Source organism: Daphnia pulicaria, chromosome 4 (genome assembly GCF_021234035.1).
Source record: "Daphnia pulicaria isolate SC F1-1A chromosome 4, SC_F0-13Bv2, whole genome shotgun sequence".
Taxonomy (NCBI): domain Eukaryota; kingdom Metazoa; phylum Arthropoda; class Branchiopoda; order Diplostraca; family Daphniidae; genus Daphnia; species Daphnia pulicaria.
In genome coordinates this window covers 20,390,940-20,407,939 of record NC_060916.1, presented here as the reverse complement: position 1 = coordinate 20,407,939, position 17,000 = coordinate 20,390,940, and the positions used below count along the sequence as shown (strand labels likewise).

The 17,000-nt window shown below is 38.7% G+C and overlaps 4 protein-coding genes across 4 annotated transcripts; 1 reads left to right on the top strand and 3 right to left on the bottom strand.

Annotated features, from left to right (window-relative positions):
- Positions 1-24: 24 nt before the first annotated feature.
- LOC124337480 (probable inactive protein kinase DDB_G0270444) lies at positions 25-3,731 on the bottom strand. The gene is made up of 4 exons (XM_046791483.1): positions 3,220-3,731; positions 556-2,995; positions 336-500; positions 25-275 (listed from the first exon to the last, which is right to left on the bottom strand). The coding sequence occupies exons 1-4, from the start codon at positions 3,246-3,248 to the stop codon at positions 174-176; spliced, it is 2,736 nt and encodes a 911-aa protein (XP_046647439.1). The 5' UTR covers positions 3,249-3,731; the 3' UTR covers positions 25-173.
- A 2,019-nt stretch (positions 3,732-5,750) lies between these two features.
- LOC124337481 (aspartic and glutamic acid-rich protein-like) lies at positions 5,751-8,388 on the bottom strand. Its single transcript, XM_046791484.1, has 2 exons — positions 7,917-8,388; positions 5,751-7,732 (listed from the first exon to the last, which is right to left on the bottom strand). The coding sequence occupies exons 1-2, from the start codon at positions 7,943-7,945 to the stop codon at positions 5,962-5,964; spliced, it is 1,800 nt and encodes a 599-aa protein (XP_046647440.1). The 5' UTR covers positions 7,946-8,388; the 3' UTR covers positions 5,751-5,961.
- Positions 8,389-8,601: 213 nt separating this feature from the next.
- On the top strand, positions 8,602-11,437 carry LOC124337482 (coiled-coil domain-containing protein 22-like). The gene is made up of 11 exons (XM_046791485.1): positions 8,602-8,765; positions 8,851-9,022; positions 9,097-9,235; positions 9,303-9,437; positions 9,506-9,621; positions 9,692-9,790; positions 9,868-10,293; positions 10,355-10,497; positions 10,556-10,721; positions 10,799-10,933; positions 11,005-11,437. The coding sequence occupies exons 1-11, from the start codon at positions 8,716-8,718 to the stop codon at positions 11,119-11,121; spliced, it is 1,698 nt and encodes a 565-aa protein (XP_046647441.1). The 5' UTR covers positions 8,602-8,715; the 3' UTR covers positions 11,122-11,437.
- Positions 11,438-11,556: 119 nt separating this feature from the next.
- Positions 11,557-16,854, bottom strand: LOC124337645 (inverted formin-2-like). The gene is made up of 13 exons (XM_046791687.1): positions 16,221-16,854; positions 15,252-15,505; positions 14,894-15,196; positions 14,704-14,819; positions 14,320-14,643; positions 14,176-14,255; positions 13,562-14,109; positions 13,340-13,495; positions 12,950-13,269; positions 12,749-12,865; positions 12,542-12,682; positions 12,191-12,479; positions 11,557-12,127 (listed from the first exon to the last, which is right to left on the bottom strand). The coding sequence occupies exons 2-13, from the start codon at positions 15,502-15,504 to the stop codon at positions 11,727-11,729; spliced, it is 3,048 nt and encodes a 1,015-aa protein (XP_046647643.1). The 5' UTR covers position 15,505; positions 16,221-16,854; the 3' UTR covers positions 11,557-11,726.
- Between the last annotated feature and the right edge of the window lie 146 nt (positions 16,855-17,000).

Sequence of the window (17,000 nt, the reverse complement as noted above, 5' to 3'; positions counted from 1 at the left end):
TCTGATTTCATTTTTTTGTTTTTACTTATTTCCTTCCCAAGAGAGCAGCGAGTGGTTTTATTAGATGATGCAAATTGTAATCATCCAATTTTTTTTTTTTTTAACGAGTAGATTTGCATTGGCAGACATTTCCGCTCAGGCTTAACACAATCTTTTCATGATGAGTGTCGTCCTCATCCGGATTCTGGATAGAATTTGCTACATACAACGTCCCTCACATCGGTTAGCACCTTTGTTATTCCATCGGCATCCCAGTCGTCTGTTGTATCATACACCTAGGAAAAAAGGGGTAAGTTCAAAATTTGTTTAAATTTGTTTCTATTGCTTCTAGTTACATTTGATGTGCAATGCTGAGACTGTTGTTCGTAGAGACGAACAATAACTTCTCCGTGGGAAATACCGTTACCGTCCTGATGAACAATAACTTCACATTTTGCGATCCCTCTCGCCGATTTCCCATTCATTACATGATACCATTCATCAAGAAACTTGATCGATGTCTAAAATGGGGTGAATTAGTTTACGTTGCTGTATGCAGTTAATGAAATCTATTACCTGACAATCAAATTGTAGACCAACTTTTCCAATTGTAATTGAAGATTTCTCATTCGGTGTGGGCGTTTGGTGACGGCTGGGTGGCGGTGGTCTTTGTGGTGAGGGCTTTTCCTTTGATTCATCCGCCGTCGGTGTTTTGGGACGTAATATGCGACGAATGAATATTCCCACATCAGCCACGGCTTCATTCACAGCTGTCACTGGCCCTTTTTTAGATTTTTCCGATGGAACTGGCGTCGTTGGCAAAGGCTCCGGGTTTGGATTTTGAGCAACGGGACTTGTAGGAGGCTCTTGTTGAAGTAATGGGGACTCTTCCGCTGCGACTTGCGTTTCTTCTGTCGCATTAAGATGTTTAGTAGATAAGACGCGGCCGATAAAACGACCAATGGAATTTTTCTTTTTGCGATCGGAAGTAGTTGATCGGAGTGTAGCGGATCTGTTTTCAAAGTCGTTAGCAGGTGCCGATTTTGGCGTTGTGGGTGGGGGTGATTGGAACACAGTTTCATCTCGACTGGTTACCTCGGGTTCTCGGCTCAGATCCAAATTAGCCAGGGTCTTTCTACGCGGAGGGCGTTTGGGTGGTTCTGGCTGTGGTGGTGGAACCACTGGAAGTCGATCGTGATGGAAGCGTTTTGATTGCATCGTTACTTTCATTCGACCGAACAAGCGACCGACTGAACCTTTTCTCACAAGTGGTCTTCGCATCCACTCGGGTTTCCTGCTACCCTCATTGTCTTGAGACTTTCCAGGCGATTTCTTGCTCTCTGCACTTGATCCGTTAATTTGACTGTTGTCATTTGAACCTGCAGCTAATTGAGGGGAACTCGCTCCCAGACGCTGGGGTGGGCGAGGCGGAAGTACCTGAACTGGTACGATCTCCATTTCTTCTAATTGTCTCGGTGGATTTTCGTCGCTGATGAGCTTTTCTTCGTTAAAAACTAACGATACGTCATTTACCAAGTCTGCCGTCGTTTCAATTGGTTGCTCACCATTAACATGGATGGCTTGTGGCGATTCCGAGTCAAAGTGGGTCTCTATAGGTTCATCTGGTTTATGCGAAACATCTGCCTCTTTCTCTTGAGTGGTTTCGTATGCTGACCCTTCTTGTTTATTTATAGTCTCATCCACTTCTACGTTGTTTTTTAAGAGTCCGTCTTTTTCTTCGGTCTGTACATGAACAACTTGAGCGTCTGTCACTGGTTCGTCGCTTTCGAAACCATTCAAAACAATCGCTGATACAATTTTTTCTGATACTTCTTCAATCTTCTCTTTGATAGTTTCTTCCTCTGCTTCGTCTTTGGTTTCAGTTTGTACATTAACAGCTTCTGTTTCTGTCTCGGTAGCTTTTTCGGGTTGAACTGGAGGAATTTCTTGATTTTGAACAGGCTCTTGTTTCTCTGATTCATTTGAGTCGACTATTTGTTGATTCTCTTGATCAATTTCACTAAGTGCAATTGGTTCATTTTCTTTTTCCGAGACTTCATTTGTATCCTCTACTTTGGGTTCGGCTTGAGTGTCAACAACATGCGCTTCTGTCACTTGTTCGTTTGGTGTCTCAGTTTCAATGCCATCGAAAACAGCCAACGCCTCGTCGATTTCTTGCTGCTGATCTAGAGGAATTTCTTGAACCGTCTCTTGCTGGATTGGTTCGTTAGAGTTGGGAACTTCTCGGCTTTCTTTCTCCTCTTCATCTTGAATGTTATGAATGAGCTCTGCGCTGGGCTCGTTTTCTCTTTCAGGCTCAATATGTACAGCACGGTCTCGTGCCTCCAGGCCACCGCTCGACCCGGTCTCGAGTTCTTGTAGCTTTTCGGCGGCCTCGTCTGAACAACCATTTGATTCTCCTTGGTTCCCTTGTTTGGCAGCTTCGCCTGGAGGTTCCAAGTGCAGCTGCACTTTGTCTACTGCCTGAACTTGGTCTTCTTGGATGTTGGTCGTATCAACTTGATTGTCCTCGTGTCCTAATAGCATACTACTATCATGCTCAACCGGTTGGTCCCGTTGCATATCTAACGGTTCGGTTGCTTTCTCTTGCAGACTGATATCGAGACACCGTTCTGCATTATTCGCCTGCATAAGATTTGACGCTGATAACAACGTGACGGTTGCGGCACTGTCGGCTTGACCATTAAAACTATCTTCAGCACCGCTGTCTTGATGCGGGCAAGCCGATTCGGTTTGAATGACCTCTTTACTTTCACATGTAAAATCTGTTTCTGTTTGGGTTTGTTCGAGCGTTATTGCGGCTTCCAAGTCTATTAGTTCTCGTTCGACGATTTCCTCTGGTTGGGTTTCTGGGTTGGGCGGTGCCTCCACTCCTTTGGTGGGCGATGTCAATTCATCGACAAGTCGCAGAGCCCATTCGTCAGCCGGATGATTATTTTGAAGTTCCCCGAATATTTGATTGAAAACTGTTCTCCATAGTTCCTCGTTTCCGCTCCTGCAATATAACAGTGATATTTAAATATTGGGCTATGCGAAAGTCGTGACTGGCTTCTGATGGTGGCGTCATCCTTTTAGTTGGGCCGATCACAATAGCCACCGATGGCGCTCATAAAATAGCAAACTTTATGACGCATAAGTGCGAATCGGTAAAAATAAACAGAGGAAGGGTGGCGTATAAAGTAACAATTTCTATATAATCAACATCCTGTTGTCAAGTACCTTTGGTTTGGTTGGTCACTGGAATTCATCTTTTTTCTTTCTTGTCGGTGGAACGCGTATGTACTGCCTATGTATAGGTCAATCCAAGGGCGCCGTTGTTCTTAAAGAAAACTGGTTGTCTGTAACTTCCCTCCAGAGTTGGTTTAACACGCGAGGAATCTTCTTTGACTACCAGAAGAGTTTGAAACAATCTATTGCCGCAATCACACCCAACAGCACTGGGAATCGTACAAAACTCTCATTCAATGGCGCGTTCAGTCAGCCAAGACGTTGTTCTACCTACAACAGCTGCTCACTCCAACTTGAGCTAACACGCGTGACTGTTAAACGAATGCGGGATGAACTCAGCCCAACTCACAGTATACACACAGCCTCTCTGTCTTTCTCTACTGCTGGGTTCCCTTCCATATAAGAACTCGGGAAACCGTAGGAGGGGAGTGCGTGTTGTGCCGCGGGCCGTTTCACAGGCCACCTCCATACAGAGCCCTTCTCTCAACATATCTCAACCAGTTACTTTCACTAGTCCCCCCGCACTGAGCGTTTGTTGCAACCCACACAAAGGCGTACTTCTCGAGAGGACTGAACTTCTCCTCTGTCCCTTCCTTATTAGGCAACCCGAAGGGCTTTTCTTTTTTCCTCTTTCAGTCTTAACTATGAATATATTTTTATTTCTTCTAGTTTTCATTCTTTTTGCACAAAAAGTGAGCTGCCACAACATGATGGTCATGTTTGGTGTTAACTAAATTATTCGTATTCAGGACGATGTTCCGTCAATGTGCATGATCTAAAACTTAATATATGGTTATCGTCTTCAAGTACCGCCGTGCATAACAAAACGTTTGTGGATGTGAAAGTTGTTTTCTTTTTTGTTTCTTTTATTATTATTTTTCGAGAGCCAATCGGATCTTTAGACAGCCTTAGACAAAACCGTTTCGGAGGATACCTTTACGGTGGACTCGGTCGGCGCATGCTGTAAGGTGTGGCACTTGATTGTAGGAAAACATTTTCTACACTCGGCCTCTTGAATAACCATAGCCCACCTGCTGATAAAAATAACCATAGAATGGGTTTTCTAAAATGTCAGAACTAACGGCTGTTACCACTCCTCCAGCCAGAGATTGGAGATTTCATCGGTGTGCAGGTATCTTTGCTTCCCATAGACATCCGGTTTGTGTCGACAGTCCTTCCTGAGATTTCAGGTACAAGTTAAATAAGCACGAGACTAGGTCATTTTTTAAGTAAATGGAGAGGCACGATTTGGTCCTTTTGGAGTTGGATAATGATTTTGAACAAGTTGGTTTCAGATCAGCTGTTTCAAAGAGACCAATTCATTTTTTTTAGTTATTACTTTTCATATTTTCAGAATTCAAAACAAAACTCATTATTACTTATTTGTGATCAAAAGGCTAAAAATAGTTAGAACAAAAAAAAGCAAATGTAAAAATTCGGGACAAGATAATGCTGAAAACTATTTAATGGGCTTTCCAAGATTTTTTATTTTGAACGAAACGGAAGTGCCCTCTGTTGATGGGATTTATACTTGAATTTTTTTTTTGTTTTCCGTTACGTTTCACTTTCTGACGATTTGTATAACGGCACGTTTTTTCAAAGCTTTTTAAAATTCACTATCGGTTTACTTCTTTTATTTTACTCTATTTCTATTATACTTATACTACTTACAACTCGGACGTTTCTTATTTTGTCAGCTAACTCCCCTGCTTCAAGCAAGATTTTTTTTTTTTTTAAATTCTAACATATCGTATAAAATTATATAGCCGAAAAATTATTTTATGGTATTATCCGTATTTTTTTCGCCAGTGAACACACGAAAGAACATTATTTTGGCGAGTCGATATTTGACGAACGTATCCCGTTTACTTCTTTATCGACCACTAATGATTGTGTATGCTAGTTTTGGAATATTCTATTCTATTTACATATTTTCTGTGTATATTGCTAACGCTGTAGTCTGCTTGAAGGAATCATCTGTGCCTGTTGAAAACCAATTCCTGTTACTTCTATTTCGAAGTCAAAGTAATGCGAGTAGTTGGATTTTATAGACAAACTGGACGAATGAAGCGGCAGGATTGATCCTCCCATAGCTGATTGCTGGGCATTTGGGCAGTAGATACAGAAATTGAAAATAAAAATAGTGGCATTATGAATTTATGGGATTTTAAGCTCCAATTCTCTTAACATTTTTGTCCATTTTTACTTTAAAGGATTTAGTCTCGTTATTAGTTAATCCTCAATGTAGGATTCGCTTACTCCGTTGAACGTTTTGCGATATTTACGGTAAACAATTTCGTTTCCTGAAAAGAAACATTGGCATTTCCAATTCCCGTAGTCTCTTTTTAAATGTCGAGAAAATAGGTCTTATTCCGAGGCTATTATTATTTATTTATTTTTCTTTAAATATTTCCTAGCTTTTAACAGTAAAAGAAAAACCTGCTTACAAAAATGAGTGCAGAGGCCCAATGGAAATTCTATTCAATTGATTTTGCCTTTTTTCCCGCACCCTTTCTAATTAATTAGTATTATTCGGTTGTTTATTACTTTTATCTATAGCTGCATTTTACACCAATGAATTCTGAGAAAAATTACCACAAAAAAGGGTGAGATTGCAAATTTGGACACACAGTTTTGCTATCACGAGTAATAGAACTTGCAAACGTTCATTTGTTACTCGTAATAAGTATAATTTAACCTTTCCCGACATGAAAAATCCATTATGCATGACATTTACGATTCGAATAATAACAACAAAAAATCAACGATAATTTGTCTTAGAGGACGTTGTGGTGCTGTGGGCTGTGGTGGTGGAGTCTCCAGTCGATCATGACTGAAACGCTTCGATCTCATACGGCTGAACAACCGTCGAACTGAACCTTTTCTTACAAGCGACTTCCTCATCCATTCCGGTTTCCGCCTTCCGGACACTTTCTCAGGGGATTTAATCGAGTCCGCACTCGCTGCTCTACGAAGTTCGGCGTTGTCTTCCGATCCAGCAACTAAATGAGGGGAACTCGCTCCCTGACTCTGAAGTGGGCGAGGTGGGACCACCGGAACCAGTTCAACCTTTAATTCTTCTAGTTGTGTTAGTGGTTTTCCATCTGCAATTACATTTTCTTCATTTAAAGGAAACGACATTTCTTCTCCCAGCTTTTCCGAACTTTCAATAGGTTGTTCAACCTTATTTTGGGTCATTTCTAAAGTTTCCGAGTCTATAAACTCAATAGGTTCATCAAGTGTCGTCGGTATGAATGCGACCGAAATAATTGTTCCAGGTTCCTTGGCTTCAGTCTCTTCTTGATTGGTTTCAGACACGTGTTCTTCATGTGTAATCATATCCTCTCCTTTTACATCTTCTAGATTTTCTATCCCCCGTAGCACGTCAACATTGTCAAATTCGACAACTGTCTCTTTCAATGGGTCGAATTCGGATGCATTTTTTAATAACTCGTAAGATTCTTCGTTTTTTTCCAGCTCGTCAATTGAGGGGACATCTTGGACATCAGTTATTTCTTCTGTTGATTCATTTGAGTTGACACTTCCGTGGTTTCCCTCCTTTTCTTGATCGTTATAAACGAGTGTAAGTAGGATTTCTTTTTCGGGGTCAGCGTGTTTAGTTGTAGATTCCTCTACTTTAATATTCATTTCTAGAACTTCTTCATTTTCCATCACCGTTTCTGCATTACGATTGTAAACTTCCGTTACCGGCTCATTCGTAATTTCAGTGTAGTCGATGTCTGATTCAACTGCAAAACCTGGGTCATCCGTGTTTTCCTCCATGTTAAGGGCAATTTCTAAGTCAACGGATTCAACATGTGTGTCAAAAATGTGAGCTTCCGTCACGCTATCCTCACTTGGTTCTTCCATTTCAGTGACATCTAGTAATTCTTCTGGTTGGTTTTTTGAAAGATTTGGAAAATATTCAGGTTCATCTGATTCATTTTTGTCAACTGGTTCATCATATTCTGGATAGCTCTCTTTGCCAAGATCAGTGAGTAATATGGGTTCATTTTCTGCTTCGAAGCTATTATCAATCGCCTCGCAAACTTTAATGTTCATTTCTAAAATGTCTTCATCTTTTACCTCGGTCTCCAGAGTAATATTTTCACCTTCTTTCACCGGCTCTTCCAATAACTCGACACCTAATAGTTCTACAGCCATTTCAGCATTTTCCGGCTGGTGTGAAGGACTTTCTTGTGCTTCGTCTTGCACCGTTTCAATAGTTTCAAGCATTTTGTGGTCTTCCGGCTCATCTTCAATATCCTCAGCCAGCGCTATGTCGGAGTAGTTTTCTCTTTCACATTCAACGTGTTCCCCGCTGTCTGATGCCTCCAGGCCACCGCTCGACCTGGTTTCGACTTCTATCAGTGGCCGTGACTGATTTTCCTCGACTTCATTTGAGAATTCATTTGAATCTTCAGTGCTATTATCAACTGAGTCGACAGATTTTTCTGATGTTTCATCGGGAACGGGAGTCTCTGGCTCTTCTTCAGTTTCGTCCCTAAAATATAAATAGGTAGACATTTTAACACTGGCAGAATTAAACTATGAATTGATGGGGTTTTCAGTCGAACAAAAGTCATCGCTGATAAATTTTTTTTTACTCAGTGACGGAAAATAATATGTGAAAGAGTGTAAAATAAAACGTAGAATAAATAAAGGAACAATTTGGATGTGGCAAGTACCTTTGATCCGGTTGATCGCTGGAATTCATATTTTCTATTCTGTCAGCGGGACGCGTAGATGCTGCGTGTATAGGTCAGTCCAAGGGCGATTTCTTGTTTTAAAAACTGGTGAGTATTTACGATAAAATTGCCTCACGAGTCACTTAAGTGCTAAAAGCCAACAACTACACTTAACTGAATGCAACTTGCATCCAATGGCAAAGTTAGTAAAGGCGACCGTAAAGTAAGTAAAAAGAGCTCGTCCAAACTTCACCCAACACATTCGACTGTTTAAACCAAAGGAAGGAACCAAACCTCCGCGGCTCCGCTCACAAGTGGGCTGAACCGCACATACCTGACATTACGCCGCGGGCTGTTTCCAGGTGCCATACAGAGACTTCTTTTGTATTTGTTATTTACTTTCACTAAAGTCTCTGCAGTAGCGAGAGCTCACAATACACGAGTACACACTAAAATCGACCACATTCTCTTTTCTCCTTGACTTATCATCACCACCTAGATGAACTATTGTCTTGACATATATACTTTCTTACTCATTGGGATTTTTGCATAGGATTTTCGTCTTTTTTAAATGATTAATTTATTAACAAACTTGAAAAATTCCTAAAAGCTCCAAATCAACGCCATCTTGCGATTGCTAAAACATTAAAATAATAGAGGGAGTAGTTACATTTTCTTCTCATAGATGCTTTTGTTTAGGTAAACAAAGTAAAAAATTGAAAGCTGTCAGTTTACTGAGTTTAGTGCTTTCGGTTGAAACTATAATTGTAATTGTTTTTAAAAACATTATTCTATCAACATGGAAGAAACGGATGGAATTATTATAGAGAATCTTCGTAAAGTTGGATGGTAACTACAGTTTCGCTAAATTCTAATTGTTGAATAGGAATTAGGGTGTTGTAAAACAAAATTGTTTTAAATAATTCTGTTAAAGTGACATTGAAGATGAAGTCACATCCCTTGCTCAATTTACTACCGAAATGGTGATTGAAGGTGTTGTCAAGTGTCTAGTTTCCATTCAATCTGACCTGCAACTCAACCACAGAATGCCTCCAAACCTTCCTGCTCGTTATAAACTTTGCATGGAGATAGCTAAGGCCTGTAAGGTAAAGTATCTGCTGTTAAACATCTAAGGATCTAAAGTCTAAATTTCTGATAAGTGAAATACCTAAAATTGTAGGATGTAGCTGGTTATAAAGGAGACCTTGGATACGAAACATTTTTGCACGGGAGTCAGACAGAAATTAGAAATGTGTTTACAGTTATCATTCAGAAACTACCTAAAGTCAATGAACAACCTATTGCAGATTCAGTTGCTGGTAAATCATTTCTAAGATTAAAAACAAGCTCAATGATTTAAATTTCAAGTTTGATTACTTTGATTAGATCCCTTTCAATATACTATGAAAAAAATTCAAAACGACATTCTCAGACAACTCCATCAACCATGGCTGCCTTCCTTTTGCAATTTTTCCTGTGATAACAGTCTTCCATTTCACTCCATTGATCTAACAAAAAAAGGTATTGCAATAAATATTACAAAAATCTACATAATTCCTTAGTCTGATAATGTTGCAATTGAAAATCAGCTTTCAATTCAAGTGGCAAAATACCCCAGCTCTCAACAATTCCTCATACTCAGTTGATACCTTCATTGATAGAAAAGCATCTTTCAGAGTTGGCAGCAGACAAATACAAATATAAGGTAAATCAGAGTTATTTTATATCCTTTTATTCTTTAAGCTTATAAAGTACTTTTTTTTTCCTCTTTATAGTTTTCTGTGAGGAAAGTCAACATCATAAAAAAAGAACAAGAATTACCTGTACTTGCACTTAACTCGAGATTTTCTCTGATTCGGTTACTCCAGTACGCGGTTAGATATACTTATTTAGAACAACGTATCCTGAGATGATTGTGCTGACTAACCCACTCTTTTATACACTGTTTTAGGAAGCAGATAAAAAAAAGAAAAAACCACTGCCACCCCCCAAACCTTCACATTTGAGCGGAGTATCGAAATCCAAAACTGAAGGGCCGACAGTGGAAGAACAATGCCAACAATTAACTATCATTATAGAGAACCTAGAGCAAGATTTGAATTTGAAACACACAGAACTTGCTGACATAACAGAAGAAGTTGCTAAAATGAAATCTATGATCGAATGCAAAGAGGCGGAACAGAATGCTCAACGAAAAGAGCTGGATAGACAGGAAAAGCTATATGCCCTTCTTCCTGATGCTCCCGCTCATTTGGAGCGCATGAAAACGCTATTAGAGTCTAATCAGGGGAAAATGGCCGTATTAGAAGAGCAGTGGTTAGAAATTAAGAAACCTTTGGATGATGAATACCAAATCTGGCTTCTTCGTCACGAAAATGTAATTAAGTATCTCTACATTAATTTGTTTGTTTCTGATTTTCTCCTTTTTCTCTGAACAGAGTGCAGGCGAGAAGCTGAAAGCTGCACTTGAACATACAGTGATGTCCTTAAGAAGCATCGTAGAAGAAATTCGTACTAAAGAAGACACTATACAAAAACTTCAAACGCATATCGAATCTATGCCACCTTCAGTACTAACAAGGTAATAAACTTTTGCAATCCACTTGAGTAACGAGATAGTCGTATCTCTTTCTTTTTAGATCATTTTATACTCAAAGAATACTGAGTATCGTAGCCAACGTCAAAAAACAAAATGAAGAAATGCATCGGGTGCTTGAAGATGTAAAAAGTGTGCAGCGTGAAATCAATTCAATACAGGGAAAAGTTGAGCGCACGTTTACCGTAACGGATGAAATTATTTTTCGGGTAACTATTATCTACTACTATCGATACTGATATTATTAATAAAAATTGGTTGTTACCGTTTTTTCTTTTTTTATTAGATGGCCAAATCGGATGAGACTGCCCGGCGTATATACAAGTATTTGATTTCATTGCAAACTGATTGCTCTGACATCCAAAAATTAGTGAAAGAATCTGGCAACTTGTCACGAGAGATAAAGGATTTAGAAGATCAAGTATGTTTCGCTAATTTTGTTTGTTTGTTTGCATTAGTGTCAAATAATGATGCTGTTTGTTTCGTAATCAGGCGGAAACCGAATTACGTAAGAATATTGCTACCAAAATTAGGCGACTGCAAAGTGACCTCGAACAGATACGCACGGAAAATCAGATTTTAGAAGAACGAGTCGGTACTAAAATTTAATTATTCATCTTAGTTTTGTTTCCAGTCAGCCTCACTTTGTTCAAATTAAATTTTTCTCACTTCAATAAAGTTTAACATTCCAATATTCCATCTCATTCAGTGGCCATTAAGTGGATTGTACATTACAACGCTACTATAGTACATTGATTGTAACCTTGTACTTGCGTCGTTCAAACAATCAAGAAGCTACCAAAAAATTTATTCGTTACGATGCGAAGTTACTAACGACGATAAGCTAAGCTATTAAATAAGCCATAAATCAGGTTTCCTTCGTATAACGTTGGAGTTGTTGAATTAAATTATTAATTGTTCCATGGAAAAAACAACTTTAATTAATAACGCACAGATGCGTTTGCAATATTAGCAATATTGCAATATTGCAATAACGTTGGAGTTGTTGAATTAAATTATTAATTGTTCCATGGAAAAAACAACTTTAATTAATAACGCACAGATGCGTTTGCAATATTAGTAGCTCAGGCACAGAATGCAAAACAAGTGCAAAAATGAAATTAGTTGCAAACTACGGTTCAAATGTGAAAACATAAACAGATAAATGAAATTTTTACCAAATGGAAATTTAACTTAGCTTGCGAGATATTGCACTATCCACGGGTGGACTTTTTAAGTTGGAATTCTCCGCGACGGATTTCACTCAAAAGACGATCGACAATGCAAACTTCGTCGTCGACAGGAAAAGATTTTTTGCCAGACAAATTCTTCCGACCTGGCGATCCATTCGTAGAACTTTGCGGAGAAGCCGCTTGAATAGCTTTTTCAGCAGCGAGACGTGCCGCGCGTTCTTCTTGCTTTTGGCGCATTTCGTTCTCCTTGCGAGCCACTTCAATCTTATTAATAAGTTCAGCGAACAAGTTGAAACAATCGGACAGTTTCATTTTAGCCGGATCTTCACTGAAATGAATGGCAACGGAACAAGTAGAATTTTCAATCTGTAACAAAACATTCTGCATTGCCAACACTTTCTCCTTTGCTTCAACTAGAAATCCTGAGAAAAAAGTGTAAAAATTAGGTAAAGAAATGACACGTTCTAGTAAAAATATTAACAGACCTTTCATAAAATCGATAAGATCGGGATCTGCGACTAACAATTCCTTCTGAAGGTCATCAATCTGTGATTTCCATTCTCGAACTTCTGTTGCCAGTGTCTCGAGACTCAGCCTGCTCGCTTCTTTTAAAGAAGCCAGTTGGACGGTGAAATCTAGAAGAGATGGGTTTTCACTCAAAGCAATATCAACGATGTAATGAAGGAGAGTCATGCGAGGCTTGTTGGCACGTAAATCTGTCAGCTTCTGAAGAGCGCTTAGTTTGAATCCGACCGCATTACCAGCGTAACTGTTCTACAGAATTATGACATTTTTTTATTGACAATGCGAGGTTATGCATTAAACGTTAGACGTACGGTGTTAAGAACGTTTCCCAGCTGAAGAACAACGGCCATGAAATCTTGAAGAGATTTGTTGACAAGAATTTCTTGACAAGTGCTCAGAATAAGTTTTAGCGGAGGTTCCAACTCTGACATTGACGGATAAAAGTCGATTTTCTGTTGCACATTTGACACATTAATTACTGTTATTATTTTTTTAAATTTGAGATTTAAAAAATGTACCATTGAAGTTGCTTTGATTCTCATAGAATATCCAGGAAGGGCCAGGAGGCACAGAAGAAACTGTTCAGCAGGACCCAATTTTGTCTTATCTCCTTTGTAATTCTCTAACGTAGAAATCTACCAATGCGCCGGAGTTTTAAAAAATTAATAATGATAAAATAGTGCATCTTTTAAATCTTTAACTTAAAAATGTTGGTGTACCTCGTCTGTATTTGGAAGAATTTTTTGCAGGCAATGAAGATGTTCAATAGTAAAGAAATTTCCATCGCATCGATTTATACGATCTACAATTTCGGCAATGGGGAATTTGAATTGCTTAAGAAATATATTGACTGCTAGGCTGCGTTTGCTGTCTAATAGAGCAGGAGTCATTTGTTTATTGGAACTTTCTCCTCCCTTTTTTGTAATAGAAGTAGTATTGGTTGGTTTCATGCAGAAAAGTTCTTCAATTTGTTGAAGACGCAAACTGACTGGAGGTTTTTCCCGAATGGTTGCATTGATTTCTTTCCAAATAGAAGCATCTAATAAGTAGATGTTAAATTTTAAAAAAAGGTTTAAAGTGTGAAATAAATTTTAGTTTTAGCAAATAACCTTCAACTCGAGTGACTTTTGTCCAATTAAGAGTTTTCATTTTTGCATTAATTTTCAGGGGCTTCGTAGCACAGTCTGTAGTGGACGCAACAACAGAAGAAAATAGATCGAACAGAGGTGGAGGAGGCGGTGGCAAATTTCCTCCAATTATCATCCCTGCTCATAAAAGCAAAATATAAATTAAAAAAACAAACATGAATTTTACTTCAAATGAATCTGTACCTGCGCCCCCAGGGGGAGGAGGGGGTGGTGGAGGAGGTATGCCACATCCAATCGCAGGATGAGGGGCTGTTATTGCTGCAGAAAATGGTAAGGGTGGTGGTGGTGGTGGAGGAGGGACAGAAGCGAAACTGATGCAAGAGATAGCTTGTAACGGTGGGAGTGGTGGGGGTGGCGGAGGTTGACTAGAAAAACTGCCAACGAGACAAGGAGGCAGCGGCGGGGGTGGCGGGGGTGGTGAACTTAAGGGCATAAGCATCGGAGGAGGCGGAAGAGGAGGAGGGGGTGGAATAAAAGGTACAGGATGAGCAGGAATTGCACAAGGAATAACTTCAGATCTCAAACTTCCGTCAATATTCGAATTTTCAATCTCGTCTTCGATCATAAAGACATTATCAGACAATATGTCGTTTGGTATCGTTTGGGTACATACGGAAACCGTTTCTGCTTGAACGCCTAGTTTGGTGAAAATTTGGAATTTACTCCACTCGGACAAATTTCCTTGAACGGCATCTTTGGTCGCCTTTTCAAGTAAATTCCATAAACGATAACTTTAAAAGAACAAAAATTAAATACGTTATTGGCTGTTTAAAACTAACTTAATATGTGATAGATACTTGAGTGGGTCAGTGACATTCAGTTGAAGAAGATTAGAGAGAACTGCATGCAAAGATAAGGCTTGCGGTTTATCCTTGATCTAAATAAAAAAATTTGATTAAGTATATTTCATGGTAATTTTTCATTCAATATTATAACCATACTTTAATAAAATAAAGTGAGAAGAGGTCAAACAAAGATTTGTCTTCAGTTGCATCTAAACTGTCTTCATCTTTCATGCGGTGAAGTTCAAACACTTGGATTTGAATGGCTAGCTCGGGATTGTCTGTCATTTTCATATTTTCAATCACTTCCAATAGTCCTAATCCGATCATTTCCGAGCGAATAGCGTGTCGGGTCCAAATTTTATCTGTTCCCAATATCAAAGAATTGGCGAATCCTAAAATGGCTGCTTTATATTCAATCGTGTCGGCGGCGTTTATTTCTGATATCAGAATAGAACAGCGATGAACGTCTGTTCTTGACATCTAATGGAAACACAAATAAGCAATTATGATTTTTAACACGATCGTGAATCTATTAAATACCTTGAAATAGTCGATAGCATCTAAAGTAGCTTCATGGCCAATAGTTGAGTAGACACAAACAGCACTGAAGAGTTCCAAAACAAGTTTTTTTACCAAGGTATTCTTTGTTGCCATGGCTTAAATAATATAAATAAATAAAAGAAGCATTAACTATAGCCCCAAAACCTGCACATGTGAATTTAAAACATACCATTAAATAACTGACGAGTAAATTGACGATGTGCAAGAAGATACTCCAAACCAATTTTTGAATTGACGACGGCACGAATTGCATAAGTGACCTCCGACTGAAATAAGGCATTGGTTATACTGAAGCCAGTTGACAATTTCTCCAGTCTGTCAAACAAGACAGCCAGTCCATCGCGTTCCAAGAAATCTTCCATCCAAGATGATTTCGCATTTTCAATCAACTTCCTGAATCCAGAGTAATTGGGTAAACTGGGGATCTTCAGAAGTTGAATACTTAGCTCCGGATCCCATTCCTCAAATTTCTCTAGAAAATCAAACATTTTAAACCTTTCAAAATGTGTAAATATTATACGAAATACTTTGATTGATGTCTTCGAGAAGTTTTTGTGATGACCGTCGTCGTAAAATTGTTGTCGACCGATCTGTTCTACGCGCAATCGCGTCTTCTGGAGTCACTTCATTGGTAGTCTCGTCTACTTCTTCGATTGAATTGTCTTTTATGCTAAGCGCTCGTTCAGCTGCCAGAGACCAGCGAGCGCTTTTCTTATCCTTTCGGCTAACAAGCGGCGGTGTACTGGCTATATCACTACCATCAGACTGTTCTGCAGACATTCTTTAAGGGAGGTTACGAAAAATTTAGTAAAAGAACATCGAACGTAAAATACAAGAGCGTGATGTCTCAGAAATTTTAATTATTGGTAAATTTGCTTCATTGTTTGTTTTACTTATTTTTGGCCAAACTGAAAACGTGCCTAAATTTATTCGCGTTAGCCCACAAAACTGTCTCTTCCTGCGGCCATACGAGATCTAAACAGTTCCATTGTTTTTAAATCTCTGATATCAGATTTTACTAATCATAAAAAAAAATTATTTTTGGTTCATGAAATTTGATAAGCCAAGAAAACTGAGTGAATAATGCAAGCATTACTAAAGTTCTCCTGTTATTTAAAAAACGGTAATGAATTATCCCTGATTTCCCAGAACTTTTCAAATGAGGAAACTCCTAGTTATTTAAATAGTAATAAAAGATGTATAAATCCCCCCCCCACAAAATTAACAACACTGAACGTAATACTAACACAAAAATAGCTTTCTTCAACACGGCGACATTAATTAAAGGCATTAAATTTCATTGAACAAGTTTTGACCGGAATAAAGAGAAATAAAAAAATAATAGGTGCATGATGCAAACATTTCAAACCAGTCGTACTTCCTTCGCCTATTTGTGCTTTTTAAAACGCCTTGTTAATAACTTGGGAATCGAGTATTTTTAGCACGAACAAATTTAATTTAGTTTACGCACAAGTTAAAAGTTTAAAAAGACTTACCTTGATTAGAATAGCAACGTGACGAATTGTAGGCGAAGCACACAAAGCAGAAACAAAGCTAACGATGAACACTCCTCGAAAACTGTCAGACAGACTGCCTACAGCGGCCTACAGTTCAGTTTGCAGTTTGCACGTGCTCCGCAACCTTGAAAGCATGACCACATCGGAAGGTTGAGTAGGAAAGAATGAAAAATCCAAGAACTAGGAACTGGCTTCGCCACAATAATAGCTGCGGGCGTCGTTTGAAGGCGTATGCGATAGTCTGCGGCCAATGCGACTTTATTTCCGATTGCTCAAATACGTCATCAGTCACGATCAATTGAGTATCACTATTATTGAATTCTGCAGCTGCAGACAAGACAACAGGTAGTACAGTACAGCAGTTGTCATAAGCAGCTGTGCTCCTGTCCTGTGGGCTTTTGTAGCGATGCACATCTGCGACAAAAACGATTAACTCGTAACACCACACGATTAATTTAACGTACTTAATTACTAAAGAATATGGAAGATTCCACCCAAACCAGACTCAAAATGTCCAAGATGAAAATTTATAACTCGGAATTTTTTATTTTCGATTGTATATTTTTTTGAATCAAGGTCATCGAAAATTTTAATTCTGATTTCAAGCTACTACATTCCTTTTTCTCGTAAAAAAAAACTGATAAAACTACAATCTAAACTATAAATTACTATAAAAAAGTAAACAAATAAAAGGTTTTTTGAAAAACAAAAAAGCAATTTGCATTATAATCTAATTTATCCGAAGACAGGCAACTCCGC

Bases quoted from the DNA above. Each gene is read 5' to 3' on its own strand.
- LOC124337481 (XM_046791484.1), bottom strand. From the start codon at position 7,945: ATGAATTCCAGCGATCAACCGGATCAAAG. The intron at 7,733-7,916 runs GTACTTGCCACA...TTTATATTTTAG, and splicing joins AGCGATCAACCGGATCAAAG to GGACGAAACTGAAGAAGAGC.
- LOC124337482 (XM_046791485.1), top strand. From the start codon at position 8,716: ATGGAAGAAACGGATGGAATTATTATAGAGAATCTTCGTAAAGTTGGA. The intron at 10,498-10,555 runs GTAATAAACTTT...CTTTCTTTTTAG, and splicing joins CCACCTTCAGTACTAACAAG to ATCATTTTATACTCAAAGAA. The intron at 10,722-10,798 runs GTAACTATTATC...TTTTTTTATTAG, and splicing joins CGGATGAAATTATTTTTCGG to ATGGCCAAATCGGATGAGAC.
- LOC124337645 (XM_046791687.1), bottom strand. From the start codon at position 15,504: ATGTCTGCAGAACAGTCTGATGGTAGTGATATAGCCAGTACACCGCCG. The intron at 12,683-12,748 runs GTACATTTTTTA...AATGTGCAACAG, and splicing joins GAATCAAAGCAACTTCAATG to AAAATCGACTTTTATCCGTC. The intron at 12,480-12,541 runs GTACGTCTAACG...ATAATTCTGTAG, and splicing joins TGGGAAACGTTCTTAACACC to AACAGTTACGCTGGTAATGC.
- LOC124337480 (XM_046791483.1), bottom strand. From the start codon at position 3,248: ATGAATTCCAGTGACCAACCAAACCAAAG. The intron at 501-555 runs GTAATAGATTTC...ACCCCATTTTAG, and splicing joins GTCTACAATTTGATTGTCAG to ACATCGATCAAGTTTCTTGA. The intron at 276-335 runs GTAACTAGAAGC...CTTTTTTCCTAG, and splicing joins CTCAGCATTGCACATCAAAT to GTGTATGATACAACAGACGA.